The 15,149-nt window shown below is 40.0% G+C and overlaps 1 protein-coding gene across 1 annotated transcript in view; it reads left to right on the plus strand.

The window, feature by feature from the left end:
- Nucleotides 1–15,115, plus strand: part of PRMT9 (protein arginine methyltransferase 9) — a 30,674-nt gene extending 15,559 nt beyond the window's left edge. Inside the window, exons 9-12 of the mRNA XM_082611177.1 lie at nt 762–1,479; nt 8,536–8,689; nt 12,963–13,085; nt 13,377–15,115. Of these exons, the coding sequence (XP_082467303.1) occupies nt 762–1,479; nt 8,536–8,689; nt 12,963–13,085; nt 13,377–13,592 (1,211 nt within the window). The 3' untranslated portion in view covers nt 13,593–15,115. The remainder of the gene's footprint in view (nt 1–761; nt 1,480–8,535; nt 8,690–12,962; nt 13,086–13,376) is intronic.
- Nucleotides 15,116–15,149: the final 34 nt, after the last annotated feature.

Below are 15,149 nucleotides of genomic sequence, written 5' to 3' on the forward strand. Positions count from 1 at the left end.
GGATATTTTAAATGTGTAAACACAAGAATAGCAACTGTATTTCCAACTGGCTCTATGGCTAATAAGAAGGAATTGCAATTATACATTTACACTTTAAAGTTTTACGACGTGTGAAAGCTCATGGATAAGAGCCTGATACAGTCTTTATTGTAGGACTTAGTCCTTCCTTATATTTTCAAATTCCTAAACATGCAAGAATATCTAAGTACTTACAGTTAGGAGATATTACTGACAAGGTGCTACTGAATGCTGCCTTGTTCTTTTGGAAATTTCTCGTAGAGAAAAGAATGTCCCTTTAAGCTAAAGTGAGGTTTGGTGCTGATCCCTGAATTGCATCTATCTTTGTTATTGTTGGCTTCATTACCAAAGATTGAAAGTCCCCTGTAGTCCTTCCCCCACCCTCCAATTTGGGGACATTGATGGTACCTAGTGATGAGAGTAAAAGCACTATAATACTGATAGTTAAGGTCCAATAATGATCTCTTGAATCTCTCTATTATGCTGTAAGTCAATTGGATCTTCTAACCTCAGTTTTTCACTATGTAAAGCTGGAGGGATTTTCCTAGTTTTGTTTTTTTGGTTTTTTTTTTTTTTGAAATGAATAGATTAATTCACTTAATTCTTTTAAGTCAATAGATGCAATCCTTCCTGTCGTGGTTTAAAAAATGACAGGAGGACAGAGGTGTTTGTGTGATCCTCAGACTTATACACACTCATATTCATCAATTACAATCTTTTTTCTTTCTTCCTGTTTTATGAAGACTACTGGATAAAGCCTGGGGACCAGGTGATGATGGAAGTGTCTTGTCAAGATTGTTACTTAAGAATCCAGAGTATCAGTGTCTTCAATTCGGAACATGAAGTGGATGTTGGGAAAAGTTTTACCAAGAATAAAGACTTGCTGCCTTTAGGAAATGAGGCTGAACTCTGTAGTGCCCTGGCCAATCTTCAGACCAGTAAACCAGATGCTGTGGAGCAGACTTGTGTATTGGAATCCACAGAAATTGCTTTGCTTAATAACATCCCATACCATGAAGGCTTTAAAATGGCAATGAAGAAAGTGTTGTCTTCACTGACTCTGGAGAAACGGGGTCAGGCCATGGATACTCAGTGTCAGAATAACGAGATGAGCTGTGCAAGTGGACAGAATAATTCTGAACAGAGCGTCCCTGAGCCTTTGTATGTGTTAGATGTGTCTGAGGGCTTCTCTATTCTGCCTATAATTGCTGGGATGCTCGGGCAGGTTAAACCTTACAGTTCTGTGGAGAAAGACCAGCATCGTATGACTCTGGACCTCATATCTGAAGCCAATCACTTTCCTAAAGAAACACTTGAGTTTTGGCTGAGACACGTGGAAGATGAATCTGCTGTGTTGCAAAGGCCAAAATCAGACAAGTTGTGGAGTATAATTATCCTGGATGTCATTGAGCCATCCGGGCTCATTCAGCAGGAAATAATGGAAAAAGCAGCAATCTCCAGGTAAAACACAAAATACAACCTTTGGTTTATTTGAGCTCAGCTTCATGTAAGTTCTTTTAGTTCTTTGATGGTGTATCTGCACAAATGAGTCATTGTGTGTTCCTCAAGCATTGCTTTTCAGGACCTGTAACTTCTTGTCTTTCTCTTTCTGTGCATGTCATTACTGAATTTTTTTTTTTTCTTAAGGATCCTCTGCCCTGCAGGTGTGAAGAGAGCCTGCTTTGGGATTGGACTGCCTATGTATAATATAGGGAATTAATTAGACCTCTATAAGAACAGATAGGACATTCAAGGGTAAATAAGGAAAAATCAAATTTCATCTTTATAAGAAACACTGATGAGAAACGTATAGTATGCATCTGGTGGTGTATTGGGAGAGCAGAGTGCTGCTTGGGAACAAGTCCTCGTCCTTTTAGGTCCTAAAATCTCTAGTTTATAGTACAGTTCTCTCCCTAAGGAATTTGTCCTTCAGTTTAGGTTACTGGCGACAAACTTGACCCTAGTATTTAAAATCAAAAGCAAATCTGGCTAAGCTTCCAAGTTCTTCAGTTGTGCTGCTCAGATCTGAAAAGATGGCAATATTTAACATTTGGGGGCCCAAGTTTAAGTAAAATGAATCTATAGGCTTTAAATTTTGTGGTAGATGAACAGGGGTTGTTTTGTAGTACAGGAGCAGTGGTGGAACTGCAGACCAAACTGTAATAGCAAAAGGCAAATTGTTCAGGAAAAAAACATTTGCTTATATAGTTAATTATATTTTAGCTTTTATATGCATTTTCTTTTGTTAACCACACTTATCTTTTCTTATGAGGTAACTAGTAAAAATCACTGCCATTTTCTAGTCTTTAAAACAATCTTGTACATATCACAAATTATGGGGATATAGAGGTCTGACATATATAAATAGAAACATACACACACTCTCTTAAAATTTTAAACAGGTGTACTTTAGGTAGAGTATAGAACAAGGAGCTGGAAGGGTGGGTTTGAATCTAGTCTCAGATTTGTCTGTGAATTCCTGACATAGTAAAATTTTTTTTAAGTCATTTAATATCTCTCGTCCTCAGCTTCCCTCATCTATAAAATGGGGGATACTGGATTAGATAGATGCCTTTGAAGGCATTTCAGCCCTACGAATTTCTGACACAGATGGGGTTTGACTTATTTGGTAGAATCACCTTGGAAAGGTATACAGTTTACCTAATGGTTTATTTATTTTTAGTTTTGATTTAATTCTTTTTCTAATTTTTTTTATTGTGGTAAAATGCACATAAAATTTTTCATCTTAACCGTCTTGAAGTGGATAGTTCAGTGGTATTAAATACTTTCGTAGTGTGGGGCAGTCGTTTCCCCAACCATCCTCGGAACTCTTTTCATCTTGTAAAATTGAAACTTTATACCCGTTAAACAATAACTCTTCATCCCACCCTCCCCCACCAGGGCCGGGCAACCACCATTCTACTCTCTGCTTCTATGAGTTTGACTCCTGTACCTCATATGACTGGAATCATGCAGTATTTGTTGGTTTTGTGTGTGCGTGTATGTGTGTGAGACTCTTACTTCACTTAGCATAATGTCCTTCAGGTTCATCCCTGTTGTAGTATATGTCAGAATTCCCTTCCTTTTTCAGGTGGAATAATCTTCCATTGTATGTATATGTCCCATTTTGCTTATCCATCCATTGATGGGCTGATGGGTTATGTTAGTGGGAAACAACTTATGTAAAGCTGGCTACAGTTCCCCTCCAGTGTTTCTCAGCAGAGGGAGGGGTCCGGTTGGCAGTTTGGGTGGGACGGTTTTTTAGGGGGTGGGGCGGGGTCAGTTCTCAGGTAGGACTCTCCTCTATGTGTTGCAGGATGTTTGGCACCTCTGGAACTCAATGCTGGTAGCACCCGCGATCGCTGTTTTAGCCAGTGTTCGCCCCGTCCCGCAGAACAGCTCCTGAGTCACAGTGGAGGCCAGTGCTCCTGCCCTTCAGCCGGAGCTCCTGCCCAGGCCCCGTACCAGGTGCTCCTGGAGGTGTCAGCTTCCCTGGCTTCCGGGGCCAGGGGTGGGCAGCGACTCCCACCCAAGCCTTTTATGATTATCTTTAGCCGGTGACAGTGGGGAGGCCTCATGACGGGTCAAAGAGGATGCACTCAGGGGTTGGGAGGCTAGATTGTATTTAGGATAAGGCTAAAGGGCATCTGTCTCACTGGATACCAACCCTCCCAAAAGAAAGGCAAGGAAAAAAAGAAGCCACTACACAAACTTAAGTATTCAGTTACCTTTGCTAACGTTGTTTTAAAATGTTCATTATTAACTTTTATTCAGTCATACTAGATTAAAATACAGGAGAAAGTTTAAAAGCCTGGTGAGCTTTTTTTTTTTTTAATTTAAACCCATTTTAAAACACTTTGTGTTGGATCCCAAGGAAACGGCGAAGAGTTTCTTCAGAATTTTTGCCATTTATGGTTAGAGTTTTGAGTTGGAACATATATATTTTTTTTTCCTGAGGGCACAGATGGTTCAGATATGTTACTTGGCTTTGCAGAGGAGTCCACTGAGGAGTCTGGCAGCTGCCGTGGTGTGACAACAAACCAACCACTCAGTGTCTGTGAAGCTAAGTGGAGTTGCAAGGAGATTACTGTTTTATCTACACATGACTAAGAAGCATCCTTGTTAGTAACGGTAACATTGAGTTAAGAAGGATCTGAGTTAAGATTTTAGATTAAAATAGTGTGAACATGGCCTTTTAAAATAATTTGCATACTTGCTTTTGTGTAGTATTTATCTCTGGCATGGTTGTTAGTACTTGATTCAGCCTTTTCTGACTTCCCAGGGTTCAGCAGATGTATTTTTTTTATTTATTTTTTTTTTGCGGTACACGGGCCTCTCACTGTTGTGGCCTCTCCCGTTGCGGAGCACAGGCTCCGGACGCGCAGGCTCAGCGGCCATGGCTCACGGGCCCAGCCGCTCCGTGGCATGTGGGATCCTCCCAGACCGGGGCACGAACCCGTGTCCCCTGCATCGGCAGGCAGACTCTCAACCACTGTGCCACCAGGGAAGCCCAGCAGATGTATTTTTGACATCTTGTTTAGCCTGATTTCTGGTTACCCCCTAAATGACCTAATGGTATTGCCCTCCCTCCCTCCCTTTATGGCTAGAAGTTTGGCTTTTATTAACCTATGTGCTTTTTGTTTGCTGATTTAAGAGAACGCTCCTTCTTGTGGCTATTTGGGGGTGGAGGGAATTAGTCAAGCAACGTAAAGCTCTGTGGCTAGTCTCTCATTTGAGACTTTGTGATCTTAAGAAAAATTAGATGTTTTCATTTAAATGGATCACAATTAGCAGATAACTTCAGTTCAGAAAATTTAATAACATGGGCTGTCAGGATTAACTTCATCCATTTGAGGAAAATGGGTAAGTTTCTCCACTTATTTAGGAAGATGTTAAAATTTTATCTGGTGTGGTAAAGGTATAGATTGGGAGTTTGATAACAGCTGTGTGGTTTTTGTTGAGGTATGTAATTTTACTAATTGTGGAGATTCAGTTTCTACCAGACTTCACCTAAAATGCTAAAAAGTTGGTAGGAAAGGAATAATGAAAATGAATAAAGCATTGGAGTCAGAGTGGAGTCCACTTTTGGGCTAACCTATATATATATATAAGGACTTACTACAACTTAAATGATCACGTACTTATATTTAGTGAGGAGAGATTATCCTGGTTTCGGATCATGACTTGTTTATAAGTCAGACTGATGCCATTATACTCAGGAATCATCTCTAACTTTCTTTGCTGATTCTGTGCTCGTGAAATGACCTGGTTATGATTTGGCTCCCCATTAGCTAGTCTTTAGGAAGAGCAGCCTGTGTACTTATTGTAAACCTTTCTGTCAGCTTTTTATTTTGAAAGATTGCAAACTTAAAGAAAAAATGCAAGAAAAGTAACAGTGAACACGAGGCTACTGTTTTATTTGTTGAACCATTTGACAGTTGTTGGCTTCATAACCTCCCCCCTTACTTTAACATTTAGCATGTATCTCCTGAGAACAAAGGGTTTCCTCTGCATATCACAATACTATCACACTCAGGAAACTTAACATTGATAAAATACTATTATTTAGTAGATAGTCTGTATTAAAATTTTCTCTGCTATCCTAGTAATATTCTTTATTGCTTTTTTTTTTCTCCCCAGTCTAGGTTCTAATCAAGGGACCTGTATTACATTTCGTTACCATGTCTTGTTATAATTCAGTGGTGGTTCTGGTTTTAGACATTTTTAAATGGTTGAGATAATCAGTTTAGTAAAAGCAGAATGAAGAATTTGAAACTAACTTAAGAGCAGAAGGGCCAAAGTGGTTTTGAGGAATGGGGTGTTTTTATAGTTTGTCAAGATTTCAGTGATTTATTCAGGGAAACTGTGTGGCGTACAATTTTAGAAACTTGCAGGAACTATTTTTTTAGATATGCATTGGTCAAACATTTAGTCCTGTATTTTTATAAATAGATCCTTACTGACTAGAAATATTTTTAAGACTGATAGCTTACTACGAAAGATACATACGATAGATAATACAAAGTCCAGCTGTCTGTAGTAGCCTGTCCTAGAAGTTCAAGTGGAAACCGACTTGGAATGTTCAGTAAAAATGAGGGATTTAACGTTTGATTGTAAATGGGGCGAACTTGATGGCAGTAGGTGACCCACCCACCGCTCTCATGCCTCCCACACAGCTCAGGTGTGTGGAAACAGCCCTGTGCATGTGGGCGTGGGAGCTGCCTTGGCTTAAGAGCCTTACATCTCACATAGGAACTTCTCCCCGGGGCATGGCTTCCAAGTCCCAGCAATAGGAACACGTGGTTACAAGTCATCCCACACTCAGGGAAGCCCAGAGGTGGTATGGCTTCCCATCAGGCATTTATAGTTTACAGTTCTCTCAATCCAGATGCATCTACCTATTAAGAGGCATTTAAAATTTTTTTAAATCATAAGCAGTGTTGCTGGTAACAAGCTGACATTCCACCTTTTTGGGATTTCCAGGGAAACAAAGTGAATCCAGGATCAAGTGTAGGAGGAGAAAGGGTTTTGTTAGCCCTTTATTCGCACTTTTAATAGAGTGTTTGGATTTTTAATCACTTTTTTTTCCCTTTCAGAGTGTTTAACTTTTTATTTTGAAAAAATTTCAAGCTTACAGAGAAGTTAGAGAATAGTACAAAGAACCAAACATGTACCTTACACCCAGATTCACAAATTGTTACTGTTTTGCCACATGTGCTTTAGTATTCTCTCTGAACACTTTAGAGTAAGTTCCAGATACCGTATCCTTTTACCCCTAAACACCTTGGTGTGTATTTTGTAAGAAAAAGGACACTCATTTATACATTCATCACACACTTAACAAAATTAGGAAATCTACATGGACACAGTACTGATATCTAAGGGAAAAATCTTACTCAGATTTCACCATTTGTTGGAGTAATATCCTTTATAGCCTTTTTGTTCCTGGTCCAGAATTCAATCTAGGATCGCACATTGCATTTAGTTTCTTTAGTCTCCTTTATTCTGGAACAGTTCCTCAGTCTTTTTTTTTTTTTTTTTTAAATACAGCAGGTTCTTATTAGTTATCTATTTTATACATATTAGTGTGTATACGTCAATCCCAGTATCCCAATTCATCCCCCCCATCCGCTTTCCCCCCTTGGTGTCCATATGTTTGTTCTCTACATCTGTGTCTCTGTTTCTCCCTTGCAAACCGGTTCATCTGTACCATTTTTCTAGATTCCACATATATGCGTTAATATATGGTATTTGTTTTCTCATTCTGACTTGCTTCACTCTGTATGACAGCCTCTAGGTCCATCCATGTCTCTACAAATGACACAATTTCGTTCCTTTTTATAGCTGAGTAATATTCCATTGTATATATGTACCACATCTTCTTTATCCATTCATTTCGTCTGTTCATGGACACTTAGGTTGTTTCCATGACCTGGCTGTTGTAAACAGTGATGCAGTGAACGTTGGGGTGCATGTGTCTTTTTGAATTAATGGTTTTCTCTGGGTATATGCCCAGAGTTCCTCAGTCTTTCATGACATTCGCAGTTTTGAAAAGTGCAGGCCTTTTATTTTGTGGAATGTTTCTCATGTTTCTTACTAGAGTCAGATTACCCATTTTACAGAGGAATACCACAGAAGTTTTGTCACAAAGGCACATGGTGTTGCTTTATCCCATATTGTTGATGTGAATTTAGATCAGTTAGTTTAAGTTGTATCTATTAAGTTTTTCCACCCTAAGTTGCTATTTTCCCTTTGTAATAAGTAAGTCATTTATGGGGGTGATACTTTGAGACTATGTAAATATCCTTTTCCTAATCAAACTTTCACCCACTAGTTGTTTTTTTTTGGCTGCACTGCCTGGCATGCGGGATCTTAATTCCCCAATCAGGGATCGAACCTGTGCCCTCTGCAGTGGAAGTGCAGAGTCCTAACCACTGGACCACCAGGGAAGTCCGTCACCCACTAGTATTTTTTTTAATTTATTCATTTATTTATTTGGTTGCACTGGGTCTTGGTTTTAGCAGGTGGGCTCCTTAGTTGCAGCTCGCCAGCTCCTTAGTTGTAGCACGTGGGCTCCTTAGTTGTGGCAGGCAGGCTCCTTAGTTGTGGCTCCAGGGCTCCTTAGTTGCAGCATGCAGGCTCCTTAGTTGTGGCATGCGAACTCTTAGTTGCGGCATGCATGTGGGATCTAGTTCCCTGATCAGGGATCGAACCCTGGCCCCCTGCATTGGGAGCGCAGAGTCCTATCCACTGTGCCATCAGGGAAGTCCCCCTTACCCACTAGTTTTAATAGCCATTGATGATTCTTCCTTAATGTAAAAACTTGTATCCATCCAGCTGACTGGTTACTTTTCAAGTAACGGCTGGTAGCCATTCTGAGCTACCAGCCAGCTACCAGTCTAAAGTGTGTTAGATTATATACAATCTGTACCTCCCCAATTAGTCATGATTTAGTTATTGATACTTATAGAATGTGGAGAATCAGGATGCTTTTTAAAGCATTTTTCCTTCCTCCAGGTGTTTGCTACAGTCTGGAGGTAAGATCTTTCCCCAGTACATGCTGATGTTCGGGTTGCTCGTGGAATCGCAGACACTGGTGGAGGAGAGCGCTGTGCAGGGAACAGAACGAACTCTTGGATTTAATATAGCACCTTTTATTAACCAGTTTCAGGTAAGTGTTTTGAAGAGAAGTTCAACCACTTGGCTGTCGCCCACCGTCTGCCTTATCTCTTTCTGTAGTTTTATAGTCACTATGTTTAGCTGGATTGGGATGGTCATCAGTTTTCTGTAGCAAAGGAACTTACTACTGGTAAAAATCAACCTAGGGGTTAGTATAGCCAAGCAATTCTCTTGTTCCTACTGACAAAAGTCTATAGATTTTGCTCGGAACCAGTGTTGTAAATGGAAAATAGGGTACTGGGTTTAGTCTTATGAAAAAGTGTGCTCCTTGTCTAAAAAAGCAGCCGCCAGAAGGAGACATCTGTTCTAAACATGAACCCTTAATCACATTGAGACTTCGGGCTGGCAGGTGAGAGGTGTGAGCAGTTAACGTCTGGGCGGTCAGGCTGCAGGGAGCCAGAATGGAGGAGCCTAGGAAAGGGGTTAGTTGCTCTTTGGGAAACAAGGATTTAGTGCTGGGGTGGATGGAATGTCTAGGGAAGAGGTGTGGGGTTGGAAAGAGGTGAAATCTGCTGTGTAGGCCAAAGCGGCATTTTGGGAAGTGGGATGTTGAGTACCGAATTAAAGGAGTGATAGCTAAACCTTTTATCAAAAGGCTATAGATGGTAAGCTCTTGAATATGCAGTGTTAGATCTTCCATGAACAATACTTGCTAAACAAATATAAATTTGTTGAGTAAATGAGTTTTTCAGAGCAGACTAAGGTTTTAGAGTTTATTTACTTTTAGTTTTTCTGGAGCATTTAATAAACAAAATACACTTACCAGAAGACAGAGAAGTTTAAATTATTTCTTTGTGTGGTCCCCAAATACTACCATCTCCTATCTTTCTAGCTTATTCTCTCCTGATCCTGACATCAGCAATTCTTCGATTCCATCAGAATCTATGATATTTTAATCCTGCCATCTTTTCACCCTGCTTCCCATCTCATATCCTCCTTTCTTTCACAGCTTATGTTTCATGGCTGATATATTTTTCACATATCTGGAGCTAACATTCAAAGTGACGACAAAGACAAGAGATGGGCAGTAAACAAAGGAGTAGAAAGATTAGTATGATAGATGGTGAGAAGTGAGAACGCTAGAGGAGAATGAGAGTTGGAGGGATGGGATATTCTATTTTATTTAGGTACTGCCTAAGGAAAGGACTCAAGGATAAGTGATATTTAACCAGAGACCAGAGAGAAATAAGGAAGCAAACCATATACAAGTCAAAGGATCAACAAGTATTCAGAAACAGCAGGAAACCATGAGGGAGAGTCGGATGAAGGATGCAGTGAGAAAAGTATTGGGAGGCCAGATCCTGTAGAGCCTCCTGTAGAGGTTGTGGTGAAGGTTTTGGCTTTTTACTCTGAAAGGGGTGGAAAACAACTGGAGGGTACTGAACAGAGGAGTGATAAGGTGTGACTTGTTTCAAAAGGCTTGCTATGGCTGCTGTATTGGGAGTAGACCACGATGGAGAGCCGGCAGAGGCATAAGGTTATTGCAGTAATCCAGGAGAGGTGGTAGTGACTTAGACGAGAGTGGTAGCAATGGTTGTGGTGCAAAGTGGTCAGATTGTTGATGTATTTTAAAGGTAGGTTTTGTGATAGATGGGACATGGGGTATGAGAAAGCGCCTGGAAGGATAGTTGCCATTTACTGATATGGGGAAAATAACAGGAGGATCAGGTTGTGCTTACGTTTTTATGGGGTCATTAAGCAGTTGGATAAGAATGCAGAGAAATAGCTAGCCTGGAGATGTAAATTTGGCAGTCAGATTTGGTAGATGATATTTAAAGCCAGAATAATGGGATGCAATCACCTTGGGGATGTGTAGAAAGAGAAGAGGGCTGAGAACTAAATTCTAGAGAACTCACCAAGTTATGAGCTCGACATTGGAAATCAAAGAAGGAATTAGCAAAGATGACAGGAGTGGCCAGTAGGCTAGGTTAAGAAACAAGTGAGGACAGATGACGAGGGATGGGTACAGCTGTGTGGGGATTAGAGTGCAGGTGATGACAGGTGACACAGGAATCTAGGGCTGTTCTTCTGGTGACTGATACAAATAGGGATATAGGGTGAGAGTCCTGGAAATGGCATGGAATTGCTGTTTTTATGTGGAGGAAAGGTTGGATGCCTTCAAGGATGCCCAGGGAGAGGTTGACATATCTGTGTCCTTTCTCACCATGAACAGTTGCTCTCTAATATTTTATTCAAAGGAAAGAGAACACTTTTTTTTTTTTTTTTTTTGCGGTACGCGGGCCCCTCACTGTTGTGGCCTCTCCCGTTGCGGAGCACAGGCTCCGGACGCGCAGGCTCAGCGGCCATGGCTCACGGGGCCCAGCCGCTCCGCGGCACGTGGGATCTTCCCGGACCGGGGCACGAACCCGTGTCCCCTGCATCGGCAGGCAGACAGAGAACACTTTTTAAACAGTTTCCTTTCTATTTCAAATGAGAATATGCTAAAAGTTATTAGTAGGAAGTTTCCATTGCTACTAAAATTGATGGAACAGTTTATAGCAGTGGTTCTCAACCTTGACTGTACTCTCAGAACTACTGGTATGTGGATCCCAACTCCAGATGGATCTGAGGTGTGGCCTGAGCAGTTGGACTTTTTCAAAGCTCCTTAGGTGATTTCAATTTGCAGTCAGAGTTGAGAACCACTGCCTTCTAGATAAATAACCTATTTTCAAAATGAAATCCACTATTAGCTGTTTGGTTGAATTTGGCATATTTGCTCAAACAGTTCAATAATTAACGTTGTACAGTAAGTCCCCTACATATGAACCTTCAAGTTGCGAACTTTCAAAGATGCAAACATGCGTTCGCATGTCCAATCACGCAAGTTTGTCTGGCGTATGTTGTCATGTGCGTGCATCCTCTACAAGTGGTTGTGCTTCTGTGTACTTTACAGTACAATACTGTATAGAGGACAGTGGTACAGTACCTTTATTTCAAGCCCAGATGTCTGGAAGCAAGCGTAAAAGCAGCGGTGATGTAACTGGTACTGTTAAGAAGGCACCAAGCGATAACGATGGAAACAAAAGAGAAAACAATTGAAAATGGAGTGAGGCGAAAAGACATCACTCATTCTTATAACGTGAATCGTGCAACCATCAGCATGATTCTAAACAAGGACAAGATCATGGAACATGTGAAGTCTGCTGTGCCGATGATGTCAATAATATCGAAGGAGAAGCGTGGAAAAGTGATGGAGGAGATGAAGAAACTTCTCAGTGTGTGGAGGCAGGATCAGCATCAGCGTCGAGTCCCGCTCAGCTTAATGCTGATGCAAGAGAAAGTTAGAAGCCTTTATGAAGACTTGAAGAAGAAACATGGCGAAGAATCAGAGGGCGCATCTTTTAATGCCAGCCATGGCTGGTTTCATCGGTTCAAGGCTAGAGCCAACCTTCACAGTGTAAAAGTGGCAAGGCAGTGAGCACAGATACGGTAGCTGCCCGGGAATTTCCTGAATTCTCTTCGACCCAGAGAAAGGAGAGAGAGAGACAAGAGGAAGAAGAGACTGAAGAACCGGAGAGATTCACAGTGCAGGAAGTGGCCAGGGGATCTTCTTTATTGGGGTGGGGGGGCGCACTGTTAGTTTTTGAGGCACAGGACTCGAATGTAGAACGGTACCACGAAGGTTGCAGCTGCCGTTCAGAATGCAATCCAGTGCTACTGTTTCATCTGTGATGAGAAAAAAAGAGCTGCTACCCAGACATCACTGGATCATTTTTTCAAGGTACTGTACTATACTATTAAAAATGTTCTCTATTTTTTGTGCTTGTTTTTCATGCATTATCTGTGTGAGAAGTATTATAAACCTATTACAGTACAATGCTATATAGCTGATTGTGTTAGTGGGGTACCTAGGCTAACTTGGTTGGACTTACAAATGTGCTCTTGGAACGGAACTTGATCATACGTAGGGGGCTTACTGTACTATCTGCTTATTAGTTCATCTTTCACACGTAAGCACATCCTTGGCTTAAACTTTTTGGAGCTGCCTGGTTAAGTAGAACTTTGCTTTCATCCAAGTGAAGAATCTATAGATAACTGAAATCACAGAAAATTATTTAACCAGCCTAAAACCTTGGTTTGTTCATTCTTCCCGTAAAACGGAATCATGGAAGTCCTTATGCCTTAAGGTTGATGTGTGGGAATTAAATGAGGTAATAGATGTCAAAAGCACTACATCATACTGAGCGAAGTACAAAGCAGGAAACTTAACGAGACTTGGTCAAAAAAAGAATTGAGTAAACGTGAAAATTTTCTACTTTCTTTAGGTACCTATACGTGTATTTCTGGACCTATCCTCACTGCCCTGTATACCTTTAAGCAAACCAGTGGAACTCTTAAGACTAGACTTAATGACGCCATATTTGAACACCTCTAACAGAGAAGTAAAGGTAATATAAAATGATTACTCTTGTTGTATTCAGAATTATCTTAAACTATATACTACTTTACATACATAAAATACTTTTAGCCACTTCCTTTGCAGACTTAAATTTTCTGAACAATATCCAAACATGGGCTTGGGTAAATATTAGTGAATAAAACAGGTTGGTATTAATTTGAATTGGGTGATTAAATATATTCCTTTATAAAATTTAGATCTAAAGCTAAAAAGACAAAGACTTATCCAAGTCTGCTCTGTGTACTCTGATGAAATTTTCATGATTTCTTAATTTCCATAGGTATGCATCTGTAGATCTGGACAAGTGACTGCCATTCCCTTTTGGTATCAGATGTACCTTGACGATGAGATTAGGTTGGATACGTCCAGTGAAGCCTCCCACTGGAAACAAGCTGCCGTTGTTTTAGATAACCCCATCCAGGTGGAAATGGGAGACGAACTTGTACTCAACGTCCAGCACCACAAAAGCAACATCAGCATCACAGTAAAGCAGTGAAGAGCAGTTTTCTCATGAAAAAAGGTGGAAGTCGAGCAGAAGTACACAGTTCTAGTCTGAATGAGTAGCGGGATTGTCATAAAATGGAGTACAAAGATTTAGGTCCTTGTAATGGCCAAATGTTTTTAAAAACTGACACTAATAAAGTGTCTTTAAAAGATCCTAAAGAGTAGCATTATTACAAAAATATTGCTGCAGACTTCCTTACTGGAAAAGGCTGTCATTCATTTTTCAAATTAGGAAACTGTTTTTATTGCTTGGTTTTACTTACTATAGATTAAATTTTGCCAAACCTGTTAGTTTGTACTATAAAGCTATAAATATAAGGAATGTTGAGTCTCATATTCAGTTTTTAGGCATCTTGGCTATTTTTCTCAAATCCAAACTTACAGTGGGGATACTTCAAAAAGTTGGCTTCCACTTTAGACTGAGGGTTTATGGTTACCTGTAAATTCCAAGCTTGCTTCTTGTAAATAGTGAAATACTTCTGAACCTCCTTCTCAGTTTTTGTGTTTTGGGTATGCAAACCTGAGTAAGAATTTAAGCTCTAGACTAAATGTAATTAAAAGAGTAAAAGAGGGACAAAATAAAATCTTAGGAGGCAGCATTTTTCGTGGTCTGCCTTTGGCGAAGAAAAAATTTAGAGCTGATAAATTAAGTTCAAGGAAGAGTTAAACCTAAACCAGTATTTTTCAAAGTTTTGATTTGGATACACAGAAAGAAAAAAATAATTAGTCCAGATTTTAAAGACTTGAAATAGGGAGATGAATTAGGAAGAAGATTATCCTGCCTTGTATGTCCTGTGTGCTCTCTGCAGGTAAGCCACACAGAAAATAAGATGCACCTTCTCTTCACACTGCCTATTCCCCTTGCCTCTTATACCGCCCAACTTTATGTCCAATAGAAATGTTTAGTTTATAATAACGGACAGAATAAAAACTTTGTATCTAATTACTGTGAACCAGTAGGTATGTTTATGTATGTGTGTGTGTGTGTATGTATATGCGCTTAAATATATAAAGCATAGGTTTTGAGAAATGATACTTATCCTTGCTATTTGCAACATACCGCTCTGGCCCTTTCTGTATTTATTTCCAGTGTAAAATGTTAGACCCAATGGGCTGTGATTAACAATTAGAGGAACTCCATCGTAAGTAATAAATTTCTCCCAAAGAGCATCTATAAGTCTTCTGACTGTGGTTTGATATAAATAATTAAGACTACTCAGCTGTGATTTACATTTGCTGACACCTTTAGTAGCACTGAGGAAAAGCAGACTCTGTTTCTATCACAAGGTTCTTATTTATTCTTCCACTCTTCCATCCACTTTATCCCTTTCATCTCAAAGTCCTGGATAACCTATTAATCTGTTCACATTGGTACAAATATGATTTTTAGACAGTAGTTGTTTTAAGATTAGTAGATTAGGTCAGATATTTCTCCCAGTAGGAATGTAAGATATAGGCCTCTTTCATTGTAGGTATATGATTTTCCACCCTTTAATTTTTTGGACTTAATTTTTTTCTGCTGTGCCTCTAATCACGAACTTTTGTTATA

This window comes from Mesoplodon mirus (genome assembly GCF_964341445.2).
Source record: "Mesoplodon mirus genome assembly, chromosome: 2".
In the NCBI taxonomy this organism is placed as follows: Eukaryota; Metazoa; Chordata; class Mammalia; order Artiodactyla; family Ziphiidae; genus Mesoplodon; species Mesoplodon mirus.